The 15,360-nt window shown below is 38.4% G+C and overlaps 3 protein-coding genes across 3 annotated transcripts; 1 reads left to right on the forward strand and 2 right to left on the reverse strand.

Moving 5' to 3' along the window:
* Positions 1-3,769: 3,769 nt before the first annotated feature.
* Positions 3,770-5,755, forward strand: MTO2 (Pyridoxal-5'-phosphate-dependent enzyme family protein). Its single transcript, XM_086244038.1, has one exon. The coding sequence runs from the start codon at positions 3,828-3,830 to the stop codon at positions 5,436-5,438; it is 1,611 nt and encodes a 536-aa protein (XP_086100164.1). The 5' UTR covers positions 3,770-3,827; the 3' UTR covers positions 5,439-5,755.
* A 683-nt stretch (positions 5,756-6,438) lies between these two features.
* On the reverse strand, positions 6,439-8,225 carry VIP3 (Transducin/WD40 repeat-like superfamily protein). Its single transcript, XM_086244738.1, has 2 exons — positions 7,836-8,225; positions 6,439-7,308 (listed from the first exon to the last, which is right to left on the reverse strand). The coding sequence occupies exons 1-2, from the start codon at positions 8,172-8,174 to the stop codon at positions 6,694-6,696; spliced, it is 954 nt and encodes a 317-aa protein (XP_086100864.1). The 5' UTR covers positions 8,175-8,225; the 3' UTR covers positions 6,439-6,693.
* Positions 8,226-10,201: 1,976 nt separating this feature from the next.
* On the reverse strand, positions 10,202-12,628 carry LOC147285128 (hydroxyproline-rich glycoprotein family protein). Its single transcript, XM_086244809.1, has 2 exons — positions 10,747-12,628; positions 10,202-10,637 (listed from the first exon to the last, which is right to left on the reverse strand). The coding sequence occupies exon 1, from the start codon at positions 12,507-12,509 to the stop codon at positions 10,770-10,772; it is 1,740 nt and encodes a 579-aa protein (XP_086100935.1). The 5' UTR covers positions 12,510-12,628; the 3' UTR covers positions 10,202-10,637; positions 10,747-10,769.
* Between the last annotated feature and the right edge of the window lie 2,732 nt (positions 12,629-15,360).

A 15,360-nucleotide genomic window follows, 5' to 3' on the forward strand; every position in this document is an offset into this window, starting at 1 on the left:
ATTGTGATGCTTAAAATATTGTAGCACTGCGAAATAAAACAAAATAAACATGATAATAATATATTTTTGATCGAATCATAATATACTTACTGACAGAGACAAAGATTTCATAAGTAAAAATAGGGAAATGTATACTATATCATAACTCTGAATTTAAATACTACGTCATTTATATGTATATTTTAAATTTAAATGAATATGATATAAAAATATTTGAAAATTCAACACATAAAAGATTTAAAATTTTGAATCTAATTATGATTTTTTCACACCTTAAACAAATTCATCAGACTTATAAATCTATATCAAACTTTTTCTAATTTTGGTTTTGTTATTACTTTTTAAATTAAGATAATTTGAAGCATTGTTTCTATTCATTTTGTGTTGCTGGATATGATAGACTCCCACCTGTCAATTTTATGACTTTCTAATTTGGACAAGCCAATTTGAGCAACAATATTAATTGCACATAACGTGACGAACTTGTTAATCTAACGAATGGAAACCCAAGTTTTCATGACGTGGCTTTCCTTGAAAATATTTCCTTTCTTCCATCACCCCAGGGTCAATCTTGTAATTCGATACAACTTTAAAGGTCATTTTTTAACTAGCAAATTGCAAATAATTTCCGACCAAAATTTTCTTAGAAAGAGTAATTTACGTTTTACGACATGACAATCTGATATCCGCCTACCATTCGCTGTCACCTTAATTTTTTATAGCCTATATATTTGGGTTTGAGAAAGTTAGCGTATATACACTCAGACTGTATTTTGTTGTATCTCCCATTGCCAACTTGGGCACCATGCCATGATCAAAACCAAATTACAAAATTGGACCAATGATGACTACATGATCTATGTAGCTAACTACTTACAAACTATAACATATTTCATGTGGGTGGGTCCAAATCCACAACATTATTAAAAAATAGATGTGTCAATCGCACCAGATATATTGTAAAATATATATATTCCTATTGTTTTTAAACAATTTTAGTAATATGATAATATTCATCACCAAAAATCATTATGAAATACCTCATTTCCCATTAGTACTTGTATTCATTCCCTTCATCTCTTAAGCCTTGCATTATCTACTCATCTCATATTCTCATAAACCTTGCATTATCTTATCCTACTTTAATTTTCATCACCTTGCATATATGTCATGGCGTGTTGATTATCCTACTTTAATAATTCAAGATAATATTGTGTTGATTAAAATGTGAAATGTTGCCACTTGAAATTAACAAAGCTTAACTATATTTTACTTCCATCTAGAATAATGTTATTGCATTAGATACTACATGTATATGTAGAGTAAACTCATCTTGAGGAGCTTACATAATAATCAATCTTTTGAGTAATATTTGTAGATGTCAAATTATGGATAAATTATTATATATAATTGATACACTGTCAAGTGGTATAATTAATTTATGTATTATAATATAGGTAGATGTTATTAATATTATGTCCTACAAATAAAAATATATCGTCCAACAATATTCTTATATATTAGATTAATTACACAACGTAACAGTATATTAATTATACCAAATAATTTTTCCAAATTATGATTGGCTAGGTACATGGGTTTGATTTCGCTCAAGTATAAAATCTCTTAGGTTCTCGATGAGTAGTTGGAGTGGCCAAGCTTCTCTTTGACAACAATGGTACATGCACAGCGGAAAGCAAGATCACCGGAATGCACTGATGTGATATCGATCTTATATATGAACTTCCATGATAAAGTCAATGAATAATATCTAGGAGTAAATGAGCAAAATTTTGGTACCTTAATGTTGTGTGTCCCTAGTTATGTCTTTGAACCTCTTTTTATACACAAAGTTAGCTTGAGATAGATATTTTTTGAAGAACCACGTCTACCTGGTGAACAATAAAATGTATTAGTTACTATTCCATGCTTGCAATGCAAGCATGCTTTGACCCTAGGTTTAGGGTATTGTACAACAATAAAGTAGCCCTTAAATGTCAATTTAATGACACGTTAAGGGGGTTAAGTGAACTGTGACCAGGGCATGGGTGCACAACTCTCCAAGTACTCGAGTGCAGAGGATAATATCTCCATAGTGTTCACATTGGTAGAAGAGAAGTGGCACTCTCGCACCATACCGACCACCACAGGCGGCCTTATTCGAACAACGGATGCGGTATATGCCCTGGTGTCAAGTCGCTGGGCTTGCCCACTGGTGCTCCACTTGGCCTCCCTTCACACGGGTTAATTACACTTATATTTTTTTAAATTTATTATCTTTTCACATACATTTTATAAAGTTTTAAAAATTACATATACACTCCTAAGATTTTAAAATTATTACATATAATCCCCTACAAGAGAAAAAAATAAATAAATAAATAAATATTTGTATTGAGATTTGACTTTACACCTTAAGTAATCTTATTAGACTATTTAATCCCTTAATATGTTTTTTTGCATAACTTATTATCATTTTTCGTTTCACTATAGGGGGTTATATGTAATAATTTTGAAACTTCATGAGCTATATGTGTAATTATTAAAACTCTAAGAAATATATGTGAAAAGATAATAAACCTTAGGGATGTAAATGTAATTAACTCCCCTCACACTATGGCATGTCATTGAACCATGAACACTAAGCTCACCAACCTTACGTTGGCTAAAGGCATGGGGAATGAGATATGTGGTAACCATGCATTGGTTAGATCGATTTGGTGAGTTTGGGTATCAACAATACCATTTATCACAATTTTAGAACGTCTTTACAGCCGTTCATTCATGTATCATTATTAATTTATTATCCTCCATCAAGTTAACTATCTAGTCTAGTGAAAACAGTTTTAATAAACATTTTCAAATATGAGATTTTATCTTAAAAAATCTCGATGCTATTAGTAATTAGTAATAGATTCCCAACTTTTATATAATAGTGTTAAATCACTTATATATATATATATAAAATTTATTTTCACATTCATTAACTTACAAAATACACCATTTGATAAAAGCAAATCATGGATGACAATTTTTAAATTTGTTTAGTTTTGAAGGAACAAAATAATTACTTTTAAAGGTGTCTTGCGAATATGCTATTGTCATTCGTTTACTAGATGTACCTCTTTTTTTATTTTTTTAGGAGAGATGTACCTCATTTTCTATATCACATTAATACCACTTCATTTGGATCACACTTTCTATATCTATGTAAATTTATTTTCGAATTAATTATATTTACACATTAGATTTATCATCTTTTCACATACACTCCTTAAAATTTTAACAATTATACATATATATGTTATGAGATTTCAAAACTGTTGCATATAACTCTCCTATAGTGAGATGAAAAATGATAATAAATTATACAAAAAGGCATGCTAAGGAGTTAAATGACCTAATAAGATTACTCAAAGTGTAAAGTCCAACCTCAATATAAATATTTTCTTTTTTGTTTATTTATTTTTTTCTCTTGTAGGAGGTTATATATAATAGTTTTGAAACCTTAGGAGTGTATATGTAATTTTTAAAACCCCAGAAAATAAATGTGAAAAAATGATAAACATCGAGGGTATAAGTATAATCAACTCTTTATTTTTGATCATGCCACGTGACACAATAATTTATCCGGATATACACATGACATGAGCGCAAATGAATGAAGAAAAACGTGGCTGTTTGGACAGGTGTCGAAAATTGGGCCCACTAACTACTCTCTCCTCTTTAAGACCACCAACACCAGCAGTCCACCACTCAGTCTCAAACTCACAGACTCAAACTCAACACAAATAAGCGCCGCCAATCTCTCTCTCTCTGTTTCTGCTATGGCTGCGTCTTCGTTATTCCACCCCTCGCTCTCCTCTCTCACCCCAAAACGCACCGCGTTTTACCAAAACCCCGCAACCAAACGCCCCCCCTCCTCACTCACCGTAACATGCACCTCCTCCACATTCGATCCCTCCTCCTCCTCCGCCGCCGCCACCACCAACAACTCTCCGCCTCACCCTGCGTCCGCGAAAACCCGCCGCGCCGCCGATGAGAACATCCGGGACGAGGCTCGGCGCCATCGCGCCGCGCCGCACGACTTCTCGGCTAAGTACGTCCCGTTCAACTCGGGCTTCGACTCGCCCGAGTCGTACTCGCTCGACGAAATCGTCTACCGCAGCCGCTCCGGCGGCCTCCTCGACGTCCAGCACGACATGGACGCGCTGCGCAAGTTCGACGGCGCGTACTGGCGCCGCCTCTTCGACTCGCGCGTCGGCAAGACCACGTGGCCGTACGGCTCCGGCGTCTGGAGCAAGAAAGAGTGGGTCCTACCCGAGATCGACGACGACGACATAGTGAGCGCGTTCGAGGGGAACTCGAACCTCTTCTGGGCTGAGCGTTTCGGCAAACAGTTCCTGGGCATGAACGATTTGTGGGTAAAGCACTGTGGGATTAGCCACACTGGGAGTTTCAAGGACTTGGGAATGACCGTTTTGATCAGCCAAGTGAACCGCTTGAGGAAGCTGAAACGACCTGTAGTCGGCGTTGGTTGTGCCTCCACGGGCGACACGTCGGCGGCTCTCTCCGCCTATTGCGCCTCCGCAGGTATTCCCTCAATTGTGTTTTTACCAGCAAATAAGATATCAATGGCGCAATTGGTCCAACCTATAGCAAACGGTGCATTTGTGCTGAGCATTGATACCGATTTCGATGGTTGCATGAAGCTGATTAGGGAAATCACGGCCGAATTGCCCATTTACTTGGCCAACTCGTTGAATAGTTTGAGGCTGGAGGGGCAGAAGACTGCGGCGATTGAGATTTTGCAGCAATTCGATTGGGAAGTTCCTGATTGGGTTATTGTTCCTGGTGGTAATTTGGGTAACATCTATGCATTTTACAAAGGGTTCAAAATGTGCCAGGAATTGGGTCTGGTCGATCGGATTCCTCGGCTTGTTTGTGCTCAGGCCGCGAATGCGAACCCGCTTTACTTGTATTACAAGTCAGGGTGGAAGGACTTCAAGCCCGTGAAGGCCAATTCGACGTTTGCGTCGGCTATACAGATTGGCGACCCTGTTTCCATAGACAGAGCTGTGTATGCATTGCAGAAGTGTGATGGGATTGTAGAGGAAGCAACTGAGGAGGAGCTAATGGACGCTATGGCGCAAGCAGATTCGACCGGGATGTTTATATGCCCTCACACTGGGGTTGCTCTAACGGCATTGTTCAAGCTTAGGAATAGTGGGGTTATTGGACCCAGTGATCGGACGGTGGTGGTTAGCACTGCTCATGGTTTGAAATTCACGCAGTCTAAGATTGATTATCACTCGAAGGCGATCCCGGACATGAGCTGCCGGTTTGCCAATCCGCCAACATCGGTGAAGGCGGATTTCGGGGCGGTCATGGATGTTCTTAAGGATTTCTTGTTGAATAAGGCTCCCAAGTCTAAGTGAGCTTTGCAAGGATTTTGTATTAATGAGTTCTTATGCCCCTTTTATTATGTTTTGGTTTTGGTTTTGGATTTGGTATTGCACGGGTTGCTTTTAATTAATGAGGACAATCCATTTTGCTTTTGTTCTATATGTTTGGTGATTCAAAAGCCAAAACAGTCGCATAGCTCATAGCAGGTAGAATCAACATGGATGTAACCATGCTGATCGCACACAGGTGTAACATTAGGTTATGTAGTGTTTCTCTAATTTTTGTTTTGGAATTATTCTCTGTTTTGCTGTATTTATTGTGTTTTGACTTCTGAGAAATTTTTTTCCCACATGCTTGGAAAGGTTTGGGATGAGTTTCCCATGGTGGTGTCCTGTCATAGTTTTTGCTTTTATGATTCTTTCATGATGCTTTGTTATTTTTTTGTTTTGAACTTAACAATTTACATGCTTGGAATAGTTTGCTATGAGTTTCCTTTGGTGGTGTCAAGTCATAAAGTTTAAGCATCCTGTCGGTGTGGCCAGTGGAATGTGGATACGATATAAATGAAAATAACATGCATAATTTGAGACATCACCTAAAAAGCTAAAACATGGGTTAACTCACTATGGACCTTTCATTTAGTGTGTGAAGTGTGAACTCACTGCTAGACATAAACACACTGAGTGTGTAACAGTTGGTCTATACATATGTTACATGGAACTATGGAAGTCGTTATATATTACCTCTGTTACATAGAAAACGGTTACAGAAAACATTTTCTGGATATTGCATTTAGGCATTTAGCTTCTAATCAAGAGTTAATGAGAAAAGCTGCTTACTCCCACAGCACAGTTGATCTTTACTTGTAGCTGAAGTTGTATGAATTTTAGTTTCTCAGTACCACTCCTATTTCAAACAGAACCTGTTGGTTTATTTTGGTGGTTTTTATTTATCGAACCAAGAAGCAACCACAATTCACAAAGGATCATTGAATGGTTCAACTGGGAAAATGATCATAACGTACATAACATATGCTGAAAGTTAATTCTGTTAAGCTGAGAGCCTGATAATACACATTAGCAGAGTCATTTCCAAGGGTTCCACCAATTCAATGGTAAAAGATGGTACAATATGTGCTTTCCCTTTTGTTTACATTACAAACAGAATATCATAATAAGGTGTCAAACAAACTAATTTGATGGGAACAATCTGATAAACACCACCAAAATCAGTGAGTTGTAACAAACATAAACCTTCAATGTTTAATCTCTTCCTGAGCTACCTACTTCAAGAGTAGTCATACAGTGATATGCTCTTGTCATCCGAGACACTAGCAAGTCTACCAGGCCCTCCTGCCGGTCGAAAGGCGACTCCCCATACTTGGTCAGTGTGGTTGCTCGTTGTCTGCACAGCCCCTCTCATGCCGATATCCCACAGCCTCACAGTTCTATCACTTGAGCCTGTTGCAATGGCTGCCCCATCTATGCTTACATCCACACTCAGGACCCAGCTTGCGTGACCTGACATGGCCCCGACCAAGGTTTTCCCCTCAGCATCGTACATGTGCACATGGGTATCATCTGAGCCCGTGAAGAGTAACCGGGGCTCAACAGGAGAAAACACAAGAGACCGCACGGGCATGAAGTGCCCTTCCAGGTGGTGCATGAACTTTCCACGATCTGCATCAAAAACAGAAACGGTCCCATCCATCGAGCCACAAGCTATGCGCCTTCCGTCAGGACTCCAGGCAACTGATAGCACAAACTTCTTGCTGCTGCTTTTATCAGCCGGCTTGGGTCCTTCTGGGCGAGGAATCGACAATGTAGCAACCAGATTCCATGTGGTGGTGTCCCAAACCTTGACTGATGCGCTACCCCCACCTGCCACAGCTAGCATGGTACCCTGATCCAAAAGCCACAGTTGGCATCAATTTGAATATAATCAAATGGGTTTGCTTCAATCCCTCCAAACTTGCTTTAGAAAAGGAAAAAAAAAAAAAAAAAAAAAAGAAAGGTTTTTGAATCAAGTTGGTCTGATAAGAGTAATGCCAGACACCAAAATAAATCTCAAACTTTCTGACACCAAATGTTAATGCTCATTTGTTCACACGTTTCATTTGTTCATAATCCTGGTTACACTGTGAGTAGTATTACCATGTGGTAGAAAACTTAATATTGGCAAATTGCACAAGCAGGCAGGAAAATGCAAAATATTCTAGAAAGTGACATACCAACCAGATCTATTATTCAAAGTCCCAAGTCTAATTTCAGCAAAAAACCAAATTAAGCAAAATTTTATGCTTGACATAATTACATAAACAAGCAAAGCAGCATACATACACACACTTGCTCACAAAAATGGTAAATAAAATTATAAAACAAACAAGTGCAAGCAAGAAGACCCAAAACTTCAACATTGCAATGGTGTACCTGGGGATTGAAGCGTAATTGCCAGACTTCAGAGGGCGGGGCTTCGAGACTGGCGATGGTGGTGTTGGAGTCGACGTCGAAGACCCTCACGAAACTGTCGAGTGAAGCAGAGGCGGCGATGTGGCCCGAGGGGTGAGCCGCCACCGAAGCCACGCCCAGGCAGTGGCCGGTCATCTTGCCCCGGTTCACCATCTCGTCCGGTTGCCACAGCCGCACGGTCTCGTCCAGTGACCCGGTTAGCAGCAAAGCGGGTCGGCTCTCCGTCGCCGGGACCCACGTGACCGCCCATACCGACTCCTCGTGCGCGTCCTCGATTGATTTCAGCCCTGCGAGCTTCATTGATGGCTTTGCCTGAACAACCCTAGTGCTTAGTTCTTCACTCTCTTCACTCTTTACTTTCGGGAGGTTTTGGGTATTATTGTTTGGGTTTGGTTGCTCGGGCCGACACGCCCGGCCTACAACCGAGTGGGCCATTCACACATGTATTGATGAATTGGTTCATTTAATTAATTTCAAATAAATTGTATCTTTGCTCAGACCCATAAATAGAGTTCAGTTTATAGTCAAAATTGCTAGTAAAAAACTGAAATAACTATTTATAGTAGGCATGAAAGGGCCAAAAGAATTTGTTATTTTTATAGATATGTTTATAAAGCACTTTCCTAAGTTTTAATTCATGAGAAATACGAGTCAAATTCTGAACGCGTGCCTGTTGAATAATGAGTAAGTGACTCATAAGTAATGACCTAATTAAGAGAACCCACTAGAGCCACACTGAATTTTTAAGGTTTTTTATATGCAATCACAAATTAAATAAGTGCACATTCACATTAATTTTTTTTGAAGATAAGGACTTCACTACTAAGAGCATTTAGGATCCAAAGAATATAAAATGAAAAAAAAAAAAAAACCACTATTAGTATACTGGCCGGCTTGCCCCCATCTTAGATTGAGGTGTTGGCCTCTATGTGAAATGGGGGCATCGTGTTGCCCCATCGCCACCTACAGTAAACTTTTCATTAATTTATTTTTATTTCAATTTTTTTAATTCTCAATACACTCAAGAGTAAAATGTTAATTTTAATTTTTTTTTTTAGAATGCTAATATTCTTACTCTGTCTTATTTTTCCACCTATTTTATATTATAACCTGTCAATTAAATTGTAAGAAATAACAATCTCTCTTCCCAACCCATTATTCTCTACAATACCCTTAATATCCTCTCTTCTTCCTCTCATAAATCCCAACTTTATTCTCTCACCAAGATTTGAATCAATCCTATAAATTCATACTCGTCTTTTGCCATTTTATACATTAATGTTGCATTTCATCAGGGTTTTAATTAAAATTCTCTCAGCTACGTACCACAAACTTGATCAAACAAAAACCCATTGTTGTTGGGATTCACCCACCAGCACCAAAGACGAGACTGGTATTAAGGCCAACCCTCATTGCCACTCCCATATTTTCCTTTTCAACCAAGCTCTCATTCTTTCCAAAATAGATCAATACCGACTCCACATCGGTCATGTGCTTCGATAAGCTACAGAGGAAAGATAAAGGTTATATATGTAGGCCTTTGTAACACAAGGATCAACTTAATATTGATATTTTTATTAAATAGTGGGTGAAAAATATGAGAGAGGGGTAAGAATAACAGCATTATTTTTGGAGTTTACCAATCCGATTTGTGGGTGCAGGTAGGAGTCCCCTATTCATATGTGAGGGACCATATTAAACTACTTTGGACCACATATATATGAAGTGTAACTTGATTAATGGTTAACATTGGGACTGCTATAGTCATTAAAATACATAAAAGGGATATATGAATGGTGTTCATGAATATATGCACTTGGGCTAAATGTATTTTGCAAGCAGCAAAAGTCGTTGCTCAAATTCTTGCTTCTCTTGATTTATTGCTGTCAATCTATCAGTTTCTGCAGATATGAAGTAGATGAGGGGGCATACCAGCTTCACGAAAAAATTGTTAATTAGAAAGTCTCCTTTGCCCGGCAATTTATTTATACATTTTCTTGAATTAAAGCTGCGGTAATCAGACCACTTGTGTAGTACTCTATTTCATAGATGACTTCTCTTTTAGTTTAAACCACCCCACCCCACCTGGTCCACTGTTCTTCATATTTGACATAAAGCATTAATGATGCCATTTTTCTCCAAGTTTAATTAATAAAAAACATGTCAAGTTGTCAACCAAAGCTTCAAAACTTATAGCTTAGACAATAACACCTCTCTTTACTAGTAGTATAGGCTTAAATGCTTAATAAAGATTGCATACAAGAAAAGCACCATTAATTAGTAACTAGTTCACTACTATCAAATCAATTTGAGTCTGCTTTCATACATATGCTCAAAGTTCAAACACATAATCTTGTACAGCACAAAAGGACTCCAAGAGGTGAACAAAAACCACATTTAGAGCCCAATACCTATATACATTGATACAGTACTGTTCACCATAATATCATCAACCAACCAGTAGTACAAGTATGGAATCCACAACTCCGCATTTTCCAAATTAATGCATGAGCTCCAAGATGTGAGGAAAAAAAAAAACCACACTCAGAACTCATTGCCTGTAACATGATTATGATACTACGTACGTACTACCATACCACCCTATACACACACACTGATACATCATATATATCAAAAAACAAATGCAAACCGAAAATCCAAATTCACATCTTTCTCTGCAAAGGGTGCTCCAAGAGATTGAACAAAAAACACAATCAGAGCTAGCCCTTCTCCTTCGATTTCTTCTTTACCCCCCAATATATTCTGTACCATACTATAAATGTGTTAAATTAATGTGAGTGAATAGATAATGTGTGTGCCTTCACAAAAATATCAAATAAAACCCAGTAGAAAATAGTGAAGAAAAATTAACCAGTGCAGCGGGTTCGGACCCTCTCATTGTTTTTGGGCCGGACCATGGCCCATCTTCTTTTTCTCCCTCATCGAGTTCATCTTCTCAAGCCTCCACTCGTCTCTCAGCCTGGCGATGAAGGAATCAGCTTTGGTGTTAACATCTGGGCTCGGACAGAACACAGACCCGGCCCCACCACCACCATCTCCACCGTCCATCACGTTGACTCTCTTTGACTGTGATGATAAAGACGCGTCTTCCTCACCTGCCAATGAATCAACGTCATCCAATTCAGGAGACCCACAGCGGGAGCTCTGAGCGCTCCGTATCTTAACAAAATCCTCCCGGACAGAAAACCTCAGCTCCGGCATTTTGAACGGCGACGGAGGCGGCGAAGGAGGAATCAGCGGACTCTGGCAGCCGCTATTCACATTGTCGTCGTAGAAATTGTTCGGCTTGGTTGGCAGCGGTGGACGGCCGCCGCCGGCAGATGCACGGCGCCGGGAAGCACTCGGCGGTGGCTGAGGTGGTGGGGTCGGTGGTGCCGGTGGGGGCATAGTGGTCCGAGTACTCCGACTTTTGTGTTTTTGCATTGGCGGTGTCATCGGGGGCGGTGGCGGTGGAGGGGGCGGCGAGACCGAATGGATTTTTTTAGTTTTGCTTCCTTTTTTGAACAGACTCTGAAACACGGAAGAAGGTGGCGGCGGAGGTGGTGGCGGCGGCGGCTGTCTTGTGTAATTATGATCTTCTTGTTGTTCGAGCGGAGAGTGATCATGAGGGGCAGAATCGGAAATGTCTCTGGTGGTCACCTTCTGCTTCTTCTTTCTCTTTCTTTGGTTGTTCAGCACCGAAGCCCAAACCATTGCTATCTCCCTCTTCACATTACTCTTTCTGCGTTTATGCTCCGACCGAATCCGAATGGGTGATGGCGGAGGTGGAGGCATTGGTGGCGGAGATCGAACATTTGCCGCAAATTCAGCCTCATTCTCATAATTCAATACTTCCTCCACGGCCTTTTCTGTACGTCCAACTGTCTGATACGTCCTTCTCGTTTTTTGATGACGTGTCGCTGTCGGCGGAGGAGGTGGTGGAGGTGGAGGCGCTGGTGACTTGGGTGGCGGGGGGGAAGAGTGAAGTACTTGGAAAGTATCAACCGGAATCTCTTTAGCATGATCACACTCCGTGGAGCCGCTTTGCTTTGTATGGTGTCGGTGTTGCATATGGTGATTATGGTGTATAGTCGAGGATGAAGTGCGATACTTGTTGATTTCGAAGTCGTCAAAGAACCGAAACCGAGACTTATCGTCTCGGGTTTTTTCATCTTCCCATAATGATTGTTGCCTCAGATCTGGGTAGGAGCTACTGCTCCTCCTCAACCTGCCAACACCGTTTGATTCCGGTCTCCTAATAGGAGGAGGATCGTAGATCTTATTTGTCTCAGAATATCCAAACCATTGCTGTGGAAGTAGTACTGATTCTGATTCTGGTATATTGGTGTTGTTGTCTGCAACATTTGGAGGGTCTTGTATACGATCTTCCTCGGCGGGTGATCCGTCGTCGTTTTTCTTAGCGAAGATCCCGCATAGAATTGCAAAGATGACAAGAAAAACGTTGAGGGAGTCCCAGCTTTTCTTGACTGAAATAGTGGGTCGAAGAATTTGGGAAGTGAGGGACAGAAATGGAGGGATGACAAAGAAGAGGAAGATTAAGGTGATGATGGGCAAGAGGATGATAAGAACTGGTGGTTCGAGAAGCGGAGACGACGAGGGACGGCGGCGAGGCATGGAGGAGGTGGTGGTGGAGATAGTGGGTTGGGACTTGGGACCAGTAGGTGGTGGTGGTGGTGTTGTTTAGACTGTTTAGTCTTTGTCTAGTCGCATTGCATAGCTTTTGATGAGTTGGGTTTGGGTTTTTGGGTTTGCTTGTGGAAAAAGAGTATAAAACTTGGGGAAAATGCACGTTTATCCTTTCCTTTTTACTAGAAATACTTCTTATTAATGTAACATGATTTGTGTGATTTCATATGCTTAATTGCTCAAGTATATTACGTACAAAAACGTTGGTAATCTAAACAATTTAAATGTAAATTTGAATGTATAAACACGCACGACACCACAAATTTTTTAGTCAAAGAGCATTATCCATACTACATAATTTTTTAATATTCTAAACTAATTAAGTGTTTATGTAGGTAAGAGATTAACAGAGAAGCATTTCAAAGATAATGAAGCAACAATACATATAATATTAGTGTGAACCATGAGGAGGGGTATGTTATAACTTGGGATTGAAGCATGTGGATTAATAAAACTCAGTCATATACATTATACATATTTTAAATTGTTTTATTATTTGTATAATAATAGTGTGAACGACTCAACAAGAGTTGTTGCTAGCTATAAGCAAGGTATTAAATTTTATTTTTTTAGGGTTCCGAAATCGAAACACATGTTTAATAATTTTTCAGGAAGATTTCACTGAAATTTATCGAAATTATAGAAATTTTCATATTTTCTATTTTCTCCAACTTCAGAAATTCACCAAAAATAGCCCGAGACTCCAAATAATTTACTGAAAAATTCTACGAACTCGTATTGATGAGTACTAATTTCCTATAACCTCAAAATAGTCAAATTTCTTTCAAAAAAATTATGAAAAATCATACTCTTATAATTTAATTATGAAAAAATAATAATCGCTAAATTCTTGAATTTTCATTTTCTAAATTTCATTTATACACAACTAAGCTCTAAAACCACAACCAAAGGTCTAAGTTAGTTAAAATAAATTTAAAGAAATTTGTAATTCCTTTAAACAAATCTTAAAACAAATTTGAAAAAAATTAAGTAACAAAATTACCACAAGCCAAAATTTGGGTTGTTACACTTAGTGAAGACAAAGCTTGGCTAGGTGAGAGGCACGAGAAAAAAGGAAGGAAATATAAAGAATTTAAAAAAAAACTGAAGAGAGAGGCAGAAGGAAAAAAAGTAAGGAAAGAAAAAAAAAAAAAAAGAGGGGGTTTGGGGCCTTTGGGCAATTGGAAAGAAAAAAAAAATGTTTGAGATTTCGTTTAGTTATTTTAAACCTTAAACTTTAATAAATTTTTATATATAAAAATAATTAAAAGTATCCTAAAGAGTCTAAAACTTAATATCCAAAAAAATATAGAGTATATAGAGTTTAATGTATAAATTATAGAGTATAAAGAGTATTAGGTATATAGAATATGGGAAGCGATTTTTGCACTCCTCTTTTCTCCGTTTGCACTTCATCTTTTTTTTAATGTATTTTGTATATTTTTTCCAAATTTACCTTTTATGGCTGTTGAATTTTTATTTTAATTATCTTTCAGTAATGATTATTTTTCATGAATTCTTTCATCATTATTAAAAAAATAAAAATAAGTAATTTTCTCTTTCCCTCGTTGTATCTTTTTCATATTGCATTTTTTTGCCTTCTAAGTCATTTTTTTTCTTTTGTGAACCAGTCTTATTCGTGCTTTCAATCATCATTTTATATTTTCATTAGGAAAATATTTAGCTGTACACAAGTACTTTCTGTTCTCCTTGTTTGAACATATAGAGTGTGGTTGCAATCATTGAAAGTATATCCTTTACTATTAAACACCAAGAATGTGCCTTTAGGTGGTGCCACTCTGTCAAAACTCAAAAGAAGATTTTTAAAAAGACCCCTCCCTTCCCCTTCTTTTCCCTGTCGTTTTACTTTATACTGTTTACATACCTATGCGATTCAGATCTTTGCTAATTCTTTATTTATTGATTTTGTGCTTAAGTTGAAAAAGTAAAACTAAGTAGTTTTAGACCATAACTCATAGATCTAAAAGTAACACCGTTTTAGATATAAACAAAACATGAACATAAAAATTGATCCTTTAAGGGGATAATATTTGTTAACACCACAAATATCTTATACTGTTAGCCATCGCCAAAGTGTGACAACTAATAATAGTACATAGAAATCATAGCAGGAGCTGAAAGAGCACCAAGCAATTCTGGGAAAAGCTATAATTTGAATCCTAGTGCTGATGGCTTATCCATGTCCCACGCATGCTTATGTCACAATTGAAAGAGCACCGTAGAAAAGAGCAGATAGGTCCCATATTGGGTTGCAAACTTGCAATCAACTTTTTGGAGAAGTGTTTGATGTTTTCCACCAAACTAAATAAATATCACTTGGCATTTTGGCAATATTGCATATCATATCCTTTGGTGTGAGCTGTGAGGCTGTGCCTGCTACGCGTTTTGACACTGCGTTTTGTATGATTGAAAGTTGGAGTAGGGGCTGGTTTTTTTTGCAGACAATTGGAGTAAAAGGGACAGGTTGAGAAAGGACAACCACCACTGGCCACACCAAGACCAAGTGTCGTCCTAGTCTCTCCAAAGCCTAGTGTTTGGTAGACCCTTTTCCTTTAAACGTTTTCTTTATTTTTTGTTCACGTGAACCCCGATAAATAGAATTGACTAATCCTATTGGAATTTGGCACATCCACTCTTTTACTTAGCCAAATTGCGAGGCATAAGGAGCCCATATACTTGTGGCATTATATAACACCAATATTTATTTATAGCGGGGGTGGAATGTGAGAGGTTATTTGAATGCTTAGCTTATAATGTG

Source organism: Dryas octopetala, chromosome 5, assembly GCF_963921425.1.
Source record: "Dryas octopetala chromosome 5, drDryOcto1.1, whole genome shotgun sequence".
In the NCBI taxonomy this organism is placed as follows: Eukaryota; Viridiplantae; Streptophyta; class Magnoliopsida; order Rosales; family Rosaceae; genus Dryas; species Dryas octopetala.